We start from the raw sequence: 12,134 nt of genomic DNA, 5'->3' as shown, positions 1-12,134 counted from the left end.
AAACTTTTTGTCACAGAGTCCAACACTTGCATATTTAAAAGTATCTAAACTAATGCATAGCATCCTATCTTGGTAGAAAAATACTTTAAAAACAAATTAAAGAAACTTCTCAGGAAAGTAGAAAGAATCTATTTCTGTTGGAGGGCCTGAATATCACATTTCAGTTCTAACTTGAAAAGGAGTCCCAGCATTCTTAGGAGCAGCCATGTGACCTTGGGTAAGTTATTTAACTTCAATAAGTAATAATTTTTCAATGTATATAAAATGAGTATAATGATAACATCATTTTGAAATCTTTCTGGGGATTCAGTTTAAGAAATTGGAAGTGTGCTTAGTGTTCCTCAAAAATTCAGTCCTAGGACGCCTGGGTGGCTCAGTCAGTTAAGTAGCTTCCTTGAGCTGCCTTCCTGGGATCCAGCTCAGCATCGGGCTCCCTGTTCATTGGAGAGTCTGCTTCTCCCTCTCCCTCTGCCTGCTACTCCCCCTTCTTGTGCACTCTTTCTCTGTCAAATAAATAAATAAAATCTAAATTAAAAAAAAAAAACAAAAAAAAGAATTCATGTCCAACCAGAATCTCAGAATGTGACTTACAGATTAAATCGCGTTACCTTAAAATTCATATGTTGAAGTTCTAGCCCTGAGTACCTAAAAACGTGACTTTATTTAAAAATAAAGTCCTTACAGATGTAATTAGTTAAGATGAGGTCATTAGAATGGACTGTACCCCATCTGATTGATGTCCTTATAAAAAGGAGTAATTTGGCAACTCAATTGCAAAAAACAAACAAACAAACAAACAACCCAACTTAAAAATGAGCAGAGACTCTGAATAGGCATTTCTCCAGAGAAGACACACAGATGGCTCACAAGTACATGGAAGGATGTTCAACATCACTGATCATCAGGGAAATGCAATTGAAAAACCACAATGAGATACCACCTGACACCTGTCAGAGTGGGTAGTATAAAAAAGACAAGAAATGACAAGTATTGTTGAGGATGTAGAGAAAAGAGAACCATCATGCACTGTTGGTGGGAATATAAATGGCACAGCCACTATGGAAAACAGTAAGAGAGCTCCTGAAAACAATAAAAATAGAACTACCACACAATCCAGTAATTCTTGCTTCTGAGTATGTATCTGAAGAAATGAAAATTGGAAAAGGTCTATGAACCTCTATGTCCACTGCAGTATTATTTACGACAGCCCAGATATGGAAACAATGCAAGTGTCCATCGATGGTTAAATGGACAAAGAAAATGTGATACAGACACACACACACACACACACACACACACACACACACACAGGAGTACTATTCAGCCATAGAGAAGAATGAAATCTTGCTATTTCTAACAAATGAACGGATCCTAGGGCATTGTGCTAAGTGAAATAAGTCCAAAGGGAGAAAGACAAATACTGTATGATCTTACTTATACATGGAATTTAACAAACAAACAAACGAAACAGCCTTAGAGATACAGAGAAGAGATTGGTGGTTACCAGAGGTGGAGGTGAGGGATGGGCAAAATGGGTGAAGGAGGTCAGAAGGTATAAACTTCCAGTAAGTCATGGGGATGTAATAGCTGATGACTACAGTTAATAATACTGTCTTTCATCCTTGAAAGTTGCTAAGAGTTAATCCTAAAAAAATTGTTACTCTGCATGGTGATGATGTGAACTAGACTTGGTATGGTGATCACTTCACAATACGAAGAAATATCAAATCATTATGTTGTACACTTGAAACAAATGTAGGGTTATGTATCAATTGTACCTCAGTTTAATAAACAGATTTTTAAAGGGGATAGTTTGACACAGACACACGTACAGGGAGAATGTCGTGTGCAGAGACACAAAGAGAAGACAGCCATCTGTAAGCCCAAGGAGGGAGACCTAGACCAGATTCTTCCTCCCAGCCTTCAGAAGGAATCAACCGGTCAACATCTTGACCTCAGACTTCCAGCCTCCGGAACTATAAGCAAAAATCTTCTGTGTTTTAAGCCACGCAGTTCACGATACTTTGTTAGGGCAACGCTAGCAAAGTAATACGATGACCTTATTTGGAAATAGAGGCTTTGAAAATGTAATTAAGAGAAGGTCATACTGGATTAAGATGAGCCATAAATGCTGTCACTGGTGTCTTACAAGAAAGCCATGTGAAGACGCAGAGACATGGGGAGACACACAGGGAAGAAAGTCCTGTAGTAACAGAGGTGGAATCAGAGTGATGCAGCTACAAGCCAAGGAATGCCCTGGACCTTGGGCAACACCAGAAAGCAGCTCAGAGAGAGGCCAGGAGATCCTCCTTCAGAAGCTCCAGAAATCATTATCCCTGTCAACTCCTCGATTCTGGACCTCTCAACTCCAGGACCGTGAGACACTAAATCTGTTATTTTAAGCCACGCATTTTGTGCAGTTCCTTACAGCAGCCGTAGGAAACTAATACAGGAAATGTTACATGAAGCACTCTGTCCTCTTCCAAATGGTTATAAGAAAATTTATTATTCGAATGTATGCATCCCCATCTAGTCCAGAAATTTAAGATCATCAAATCTAGAATGAGTTCGTATGACTGCACTAGCGAATTTATATGCTGGAGTGACTTTTGAAATTGGTCACTTCCTAGACTATTTCAGCACGTACTACCAGGACAGGAAGGAAAAAGAACATTCACAGGAGAAATCTTAAAAGCCAAAAGATGATCAACAAAATCTGTAATGCTAAGTAATACAGAAATGATTTAAAGCAATCATTTTGTCATAATCACTAAGCCAGTAGCATGACCTAGATGTGAAAACAAAACATACAGGAAAGATATTATTTTTTTATACATTGGAGAGGGAAAAGAAAAGCAATTTCTACGCAGGATTTATTTTGTGGCATAACTCTTTTTGCTGGTAACATAAGTCTTAAATGTTTTCGACTTCAAGTCCAGTTTCTATAAGAAAAAAAGGTATTTATTCTCTGGAAAAATTGAGTTGGACAACTATAATGGTCTTTTAATCATCTGCTCCAGAGGACTCTCTCTGCCTGTCAGCAAACAATGGCACAATTGATGCTGTTCTTTTAAAACTTTACAACCCTTTAGATCTACTTCATTTCAGAGTTCCAAGTTAAACTGTTTAGGTTTTAGAAGACTTAACCACATGTGTCCAAGGCTCCTAATTCAAATATGGAGCCAAATCTTTGGTGCAATCTGGTTTCCCATTCATCTTCAAACCCCCAAATGAAGCAGATGTGGTCATCATTCCAGTATATAATGATTTTTTTCTATTAGCAAACTGACCACCAGTTTCATTTTCTCTTCCATCTGGGACCCCACACAAACAGATCGTTGTTGTGGCTGTTGTATGGTTTTTATTCCCTGTTCGCAAATAGTCACCTCAGAGGAAATATAACTGGGCACCAACAAAGTATTTAACTTTAGACAAGATACTTAACTTCTTTGGTCCTCCATGTCTGCATTTGTAATATGGTAAAAAAATAAATAAATAAAAAATTAAAAAAATTTTAAAAAAACTCAGATTGTTATATTAAATTAATAATGCTAAATTCTAGGACAAATTTTTTAAGTTTTTTTAAGTAATCTCTACACCCAATGTGTGGCTTGAGCTCACAACCCCAAGATCAAGAGTCTCACGCTCTACTGACTGAGCCAGCCAAGCACTTATTCTAGAAGAAACTAAGAGCTCACCAATGTTAAATCTATCTCCATTCCCCTTAATATCACACATCAAACAAAATAAAAACAATCAGATGAAAACAGAATCCCACTACCACTTCTACCCGTGGATTTCTACTCATGTGCTCTTCTTAGCATTGTTAATTTAAATTATCTGTTTATGCTCTTTTTAACCCAAAGCCCCCAACTGTGCACCAGATCCCATATTTCTATAAAAATGTCATTCTAGCAGTCTATCATCTTCAATATTTTTCATTGTTCCCTTTCTACTATACAAGCATGTCTTTATTTCTTTCATCTTAGCCTACAGCAACAAAACAACTTATTTTCCTTACATTCCCATTTTTTCCCTGATCCTTCTTATTGCAAGACTTCTTAAAATAGCCATTTATGCTCAGAGACTCCAAATCTCCCATTTTCTCTTAGACCCACTCCAGTGGTCAGACCCATATACCCCACAAAAGTTCCTCTGGTAGATATGATCACTCTGTCATCACTGTTTTGATGTATTTTCCTAGTTTCTAAGACAACAACAACAACAAAAAATCTTGGTTTACCTCCCATCTCGTACATAACACTTTTTCAGTGTCCATTGTTTTTCTTTTCTTCTTCCAGCCCTCTTAATATTACCCTAGATGGCAAGATCTCGTTATTTCTCATGTCTGAGTAATACGGCTCCATATATACGTACACATATCTCTCACATCTTCTCTATCCACTCATCCATCTATGGACTCAGGTTGCTTCTATATCTTAGCTATTTTAAATAATGCTACAATAAACATAGGGCTTATATGTCTTTTTGAAGTAGTGTTTTTGTTTTCTTTGGGTAAATTCAGTGGTAAAATTATTGGATCGTATGATAGTTTTGTTTTAAATTTCTTTTGTGGAAACTCCATACTGTTTTCCACAGTAGCTGTGCCAATTTGTATCCCCACCAACAGTGCACAAGGGGTCCTTTTTCACTACAATCCCTGCCAACACTTGTCCTTTCTTGTCTCTTTGATACTGGCCACTCTGACAGGTATAGGGTGACACCTCATTGTGGTTGTGATTTGCATTTCCCTGATGATCAGTGATATTGAGCATTTTTTCATGTGTCTGTTGGCCATCTGTATCTTTTCTTTGGAAAAATGTTTATTCAGGCGCGGCTGCCATTTTTCAATTGTATTATTTGGGTTGTGTTTTGCGTGCGCGCGCGCGTGTGTGTGTGCTTTGGTGTTGAGTTGCCAGTTTTTTATATATTTTAAATATTAACCCCTATCAGATATATCATTTGCAAATACCTTTTCCCATTCAGTAGGTTACCTTTTCATTTTGTTCACTGACTCCTTTGCTGCGCTGGCATGACTCTTTAATAAAAGTCAGATCATTCTGAATCTCACTGCCTCTCTCCCTTTACCCTTTCCAGATATACTATAGTGCTAGTTGTTCCCTACCTACACAATGCAGACTTTCACCTTTAATGCCTTTGTTCTAGCTCTTTACTCTGCTCTTGGAGAAAGTCTGGAGAGAAATATTTCTGGAGAGAAATATCCATTTCATCTCCTTCAGGTCTTCGTTGGAATGAAGACTATGCTAAATATCTTATTTAAAATTACTGTCATCCTTCACTCCAGCACTCTTGATCCCCCATACTCTGTTGATGATTTCTCATCTTCTTAACTTTAGCTGTTGATTTTGTTTATTTTCTACAATTAGTCTCCACACACTAGATGTAAGCCCCAGGATGTTAAGGACTTTTTTTTTTTTTTTTTTTTTTTTTTTTACTGCTGTTATCTCTGGATCCTAGAGCATTAATATCATCAGCACAGAGTAAGGACTCAATAAATATTTGTTAGATGGATAAATTGGTTAAAAATGTGTAAGCAAAAAGGATGGGCACTATGGAACATAATCTTCTTTTACACACATTAACAATGGAAAGAGTATTGTTATACACAACTAATCAGGGAAAAAAATCAGTGTCTGTGTTCAACAAACAACCAGATAGACCCTAAAGTTGTGGAAAGGCTCTTGAATGAATTCCATATTATCTCAGGAAAAGACTACTAAACAGAGAATGTAAATGTAAAATAGTTCATGAAAATCAAGAATGAAATGCTCAAGAAGTAAAAAAAATTATGCAAGACCCACCTATTAATATTCATTCTACCTTTCTGTACATTAAAAATTGGGGTATATGAAAAAAGTAGGTTAGCAATTTCTCACCACTGCAGAAATGAAAATCAATTCTGTATTCATCTCAAAAGAGCTATATGCAAATAGTAGTCAAAGTGCGGGAGAAACACAAAGCTACACAACTCTAGGGCATCCATGAACCAATCAGTTTGTTTGTGGATTCTCTGGGTCCCTTGTTCCTCCTTCTCATGTTTATTGCCTAATATTTGACCACTCTTCTGTTTGTTGGCAACTCTCACAAGACAGCAAACTAGAGAAACAAAATGAAACATAAGCAAATTAAAGCTATTCCTGATAGTAGCCAGGAGAGATATGTTGGGATCTTGGTCTAGACAATAAGAAAATTATCTGTAGGGTTTTAGAATATTCACAAAAAGGATATTAACATGTTTTCTGGAAATCATTTGCTACCATGGACTTGACCCAATTCAATTAAAGCAAGCATTAAATCCATTTAAAATAGAGTCAACAGGAGAATAAAAAGAATTCACAATATATTTAAGAGGGAAAAAAAAGAAAGGGAGATCAAGAAGGTAGAGAGATATGAGCCTCTGCTATAGAAATCTCTAGAAGAGGTAATGTAACATTATGGTAATGCATCTGATATTAGCAAGAACTAGGACCAAACCTAACTACCACTTACTAGCAATAGAAAGCAGGTCAGAACATTTAACCCCAGAACCTACTTTCTTATTTGTAAAATAAATAGTAATATCTTTTCTACATCCAAATTTCAGTTTCAGTCACATGTTATCTGCCTATTTGGCCCGGTGTTGATATCGTCATCCCATTTTAAGCACGCATCTTTCAATTTTGCAAGATAAAACCCTGAAGAAATATCTAGAGAGTAATTAACATATGGCTAAAACTATCATGGGAAATATAAAAAGATAGATTGAAAAGTGCAACTGGGACCTCTTTTAAATGAGAGGAAGCCTATTGATAAAAATGTTTTTTTTTTCTTCAACTGCACAGGAAAATATTATAAAAGCTCTATTTTGAAACTATAGCAAGGCAGAGTGCCTGAGTGGGGACAGTCGGTGAAGCATCCAGCTCTTGGTTTCAGCTCAGTTCCTGATCTCAGGGTCATGACATCAAGACCCACTTCTGGCTCCAAGCTGTTCACGGAGTCCGTTTGAGATTCTCTCTCTCCTTCTGCCCCTCCCACTCACTCTCTCTCTCTCTCTCTCAATTAAACAAAAAAATCCTTTTTTTTTTTTTTTTAACAAAAAAATCCTTAAAAAAAAATACTATAGCAAGCCATCTCTTGGAGGAAGTAAAAGATTTGTTCCTGTTATACAGACAAAAGTGGAGAAGATGGTTTGTTCTTTGTAAACTTACTTGAATGCAGTAAGTTCCGCAGGAAGAAGGATCTTTGTTTCATTCATTACTGACTCCCTTGAAGAGTACATGATTTAGGCAATTAAGAAATAGTTTTGGATTTACACAGTAAGTGCAGATTTTAGTGTAGTTGGCATGGGGTGGGGGTTCATCTGCCTCAGAAGGTGACCATCCGCAATTTTTAAAAAAAGATAAATAATAACAAATGAAAATATCTTTAACACCTGTAACATGCAACACACCTATTCTTATAGTTCCTGAATCATCATTTATAAACTTCTAGAATTCTGTTGAAGAATTTATAATCCATATGCAATAGATGTTCCTATCTGTATAGATATTAAATGACTAGTATTTTCTTGAATTAAAATAATATGATTTCTTGAAGTGACCAAAAAAGACTCTCTATGATCGAGAAGAAAAAAAGTTAAAAGTTTGGTGGCGGGGGAAGTTACACCTCTGCTTAAAGTCAAGCTCTAAATTTTAGTTTTGTTTAGTTTTAAATAGGCCATTTATATAGAAAGTTACATTTAAAATCTTTGTTATTTAGACTTTGGGGTAACATACAAATAGCTAGTAGATGAACAAAAATTATGTAATAATAATAGTATATATTAAATACCCACGCAAAATAATTTTTTAAGCTGCTTAACATAAAAACACAATAGATTTAGACTATACACCACACAGACTGAAGTATCTACAGATTTTATCCTCAAGCTAATTAGAAATTAATTCAAAGTTTGCCAAAGTAAATAGCACAACCTAACACAACTCTTTGCCAACTCTCTCATATAGCCGATGGAGCCAACAATCCAAAGAACAATGAAAAAGAATTTTCTAATGAAGCTATTTTCCGTTGAAGTTATATGAGAGGAAAGGTCACTTTCTCGCTTACTAGCTTACCTTTTTGGTATCCTTCTCATTTCCTTGATTGTACATATTTTCATGTATTATGCTCTATTTATACATTCTTCAATAGCATCTTTATTTATGACTTTGTGAATCAACATCTTTGTGATAGGAGGTGAAAGTCACTTAGCTAATTACACATGCTTGATAAGCTGCATAATAATAACCACTGCAGTACTGTACATTAGTTGAAGGCATGTAAATTACTGCAGTTATTCTCATTTGGGGAAAAACAAGAGATTGTGTTCTAGTCGTTTAAAACACTTTGTTCCCTCTATATCCATCTTCTCAAGTAGAGTGTGCTTTGAACCCAAATTGCAGCATCAATAATAAAACAAAGGTCAAATCCCATTCTACTAGTATGGCCCAAGAAATAAAAATAAAAACAAAACCAAACAAAACTCAATTTAATGCAAATACTCTGATCGGCAGTTGAGAATTCTGTTGTATGAAGCTTTTCCATATAATGCAATCCTCGTAAAACAGAACAGTTTAGACATTCCCTGCCCCACAAGGATGTTGTAATGAAATCTGACTTGGTCCAGCCAGATGAGAAGTGCAAAGAGAGATAGAATGTACAGCGCTAGAATATTAATATGACTTCTGTATGAAGATTGGAAATTCTACAAAGTTATGAATAAGGTCAAAATAACACTTAGATGATTTACTGCCATAGAAAATCATACTCTCCTGTGAGTGATTTACTGGATGTTATATAAAAATGGAGTGTGGACAAGCTACATTCAGATGCAAGCTTGCAGCTGTCAGTGTCTACATTTGCTCAATCTGGCTAGAGGATGATTTGAAGGTTGATTTAATTGTAGCTTCTGAATCATGTTCTTCCCTATGTTTTAAATTGTTTAACATAAATACAAAAATGTTAAAGTAATTTTAAGACTGTAAACATTTAGGATAAAAATCTGCAAAATCTCATTCTTTTCTGGAAGAGGAACTGAAAATATAGACTATCTGGGGGGAAAATACTACTACTTAATAACGGTAATCGCCCAGCAGTTATGGCAAATTTACCCCGATATGAGAAAGTTCATAGGGCATTCACAAGTAGCTAAGAATAAACAGGCAAAAAACTAGGTTTGTGACTGAACTGATCAGTTTTAAGAGGAACAGAAATCGCTATCTGGAGAACAGGGTTCAGAGAAAAAATCAACCAGTTGGCAAGGCAGCATCATTTGGGTTCCTTGCGGGTAGTGTCATAGCCTGAGTATCTTTTCCTCTAAACACCAACTCAGAGCAGAGATTCAATTCCTGTTGATGCCACCAGCACCAGCACACAAGGCACCACCAATGAGGTTCGTCAACATCATCTACTCAGCTACAGCTCTCCTTGATCATCTTTCTGTTCCTTGACAGGCTTCAAGAAATTCCAAATATCACCTAGCCATTCACTTCCCAGTATCAGCAAATCATCCTGAGGGAGAATATCTTCTTCCTCTGCAAGCTTTTCCCCCATTTTTTATTTCCACTTTTATACATACCTCCTTTTCTACATATTTTCTTGCCGGGTTTTCTGGCACATTCCTTGGATATTCTTTTTACTGAAAAATGAATAGAAGACTAGAAAATAACATGGCGCTCCATCACAGACCGCCGGAACATGCAACACCACTATCTAACTTAATATGCTCCTGCATTTACTGAGTGCGAAAGATCCCCGATTCGTTGAGCCTGCACATGCAATGGAGACATGTTGATGCATCTTCTCAGAAGTCATTCGGTAGGAAATGGAAATTAGGAACCCATTTCTACCTAAATATACGTGCTGTGGAGGAAAAAAAATGAGTAGGCACAGGAAAAAAAATAAGAACAGATACACTAACACACATAAACAAAAAGAGCGGCATGCAAGCATGTAAAATATGTCTACATGCCAACAGGAAAAGCCATGCATGCTACCAGTACACATGAATCAATATCGTTAGAACTTAGAATAGAAAAGAAAATATAAATTTATCTCCCTGCTTTTCCTGCAGTAAACTCACCATCCTCAGTTGGAACGTATATGTTTAAATATAGGCAATCTTCGCTCTGGTCTTGTACGTATGAAGAAACCACATCCAAGTTATTAGTAAACCACACAGGAAGCATGACTTCTGGCAATCTGCCGTCAATGATATTCTGGGGACACACAGGAGCAAACTGAGTTGCATTCCTGATATCTGACCAGGGAGATGGTGGTTCTGGAGGCTGAAAACGATGTTCCCCTGTTGGTGGGGCTGCATATGGAACCCCAAGAAATTGAATAACAGGTCCCAAAATTTCGTTATTGAGCTCTTTCTTAATCCCTCTTATCTTGCCGAAGTTGGTGGTCACCAGTGGGTCTGCATCATCCAATTTTTGTGAAAGCACATGGGCAGCCTGCAGCAAACATCCCAACGCGCAGAGAGTCAATGAGGCACCCGATCCCCTGTGTACCAAGCATGCCATTATTGCCCTCCAAACATAATTTGGCCACATGCATCTGGGCAGTGCCATGGTCCCACATTAGTTGTGTAGTTGTCTGGTTTCAGCGAGGCAAAGGTATTTGTATCCGCTTGAGAAGACTGTTTAGTGGTAGCTCACACCTCCGACTTCTTCAAGTCAAGCTCGTCAAGAAAAGCTCAGGAAGCTCTTTCCGCAGCCAGTATCTCCCATCGATTTCACATGGATTGAAGTAACATCTTCAATCATCACTATTTATCAGACCATATCCTATTGACCACTCTGTTTTCCATAGTAGCAACGTGACAAGAGTGGCCATTGACTGTAGATTCCCCTCTTATAAATCAAATCCAGTTAGCGGCAGGTCTGCATCCTAAAGAAAATGAAAATAAATCATTAGAACGAAAAAGCTAAAATAGACAGAGCGATAACTAGATGTTTTACAAGCTACAGAAATACATACACAGCAGCTAGAGTCAGGTAAGTTAAAAGCTACCATAGGAAAATGACGGCTTGATGTGAGATGACAAGTGAAATAACTGATTATTACATTATTGAGAAACGTGCCTGCTGACTTTATACACGTTTAAGTGGAAGTGGACCTTGTCAAAATATACGGTTTTAGGAGCATTTCACAGTACACCATCTTTTCAAAATGCTGAAGGTTATATGTGAAATTGTCCTTTTATTGACAGTCTTCAATCACAAGGAACCACAGAATTAATCAGCAAACATACTAAAAATTAGAATTTCAAAGCAGAAAATCTTTTGAAAATTATCAGTAGGAAATTAGTGGAATGTAGACAAACTGTAAGAGTGGAGATATATATATATATATATATATATAACAAAAAGACCCCAATCCTATGCTATATAGAAGAAAACAAAGCTAATGCTAGAATAAAAAAATTAATCCGAGTTCAGCTATGATCATTTAAGTGCAAATATCTTGTAAGTTCAACCTCCTTGCTGTTTCTCAAAAGTTTGCATCAAGTCATTGGATATAGGTCCCTTACCCTAAATTAAGATTCAAGACTTTAAAAGATAAAATGGCTTTAGACAAATTTTGAAAAAGAAACAGAAAGTGGCATCATTTTTTGCAGACTAAAGTTTTTTTTTTTTTACCATCTAATGATAGCATTTTACAAATCAGTAAATCTGCAACACAAAAATTAATTTCTACATCAAAGATAATATATTTTAAGTTACAAATTTTGTTTTCACTACCCGCTAGAGATCAAAGGAACAATAAAAAAATAGAGGGCAGTAGTTTTAGAAAATAATCATACCTAATCACTGCATCTTGCATATTAATAACACTAATAGAACATCTCATACTGTTTACCCAGTTCAGCTTAAAACCCATCAGGATAAAACGTAACACTCAGGGCAATGCAATTCACGGTGTAGTCTTACTTTAACTCCAAGATAGCATGCAACTCGGCAAATTCATCTTTTCTTGTTCAAGCAACCTTTTAAAGTGCTTACTTTGAAAATAATAGTGTTGATTTGTATTACAGATGGTTCTATCCCTGTCATATTATGAGAAGATTCCCGAAGAAGTGCTGGTCTGGC

General features: G+C 36.5%; 1 protein-coding gene across 6 annotated transcripts in view; it reads right to left on the bottom strand.

Moving 5' to 3' along the window:
* Nucleotides 1-12,134, bottom strand: part of NLGN1 (neuroligin 1) — an 816,283-nt gene that overhangs the window by 631,791 nt on the left and 172,358 nt on the right. For 5 of the 6 annotated variants that reach the window (XM_038583931.1, XM_038583929.1, XM_038583932.1 and 2 more), the window contains exon 2: nt 10,121-10,932. In XM_038583931.1, coding sequence (XP_038439859.1) covers nt 10,121-10,613 — 493 coding nt within the window. In that variant the 5' untranslated portion in view covers nt 10,614-10,932. Of the gene's footprint in view, nt 1-9,616; nt 9,677-10,120; nt 10,933-12,134 lie in introns of all 6 variants that reach the window. The other variant, XM_038583930.1, reaches the window with a different exon arrangement.

Source organism: Canis lupus, chromosome 34, assembly GCF_011100685.1.
Source record: "Canis lupus familiaris isolate Mischka breed German Shepherd chromosome 34, alternate assembly UU_Cfam_GSD_1.0, whole genome shotgun sequence".
NCBI classification, from domain to species: domain Eukaryota; kingdom Metazoa; phylum Chordata; class Mammalia; order Carnivora; family Canidae; genus Canis; species Canis lupus.
The sequence above is the reverse complement of the archived record's forward strand: the minus strand, read 5'-3'. Positions and strand labels throughout refer to the sequence as shown.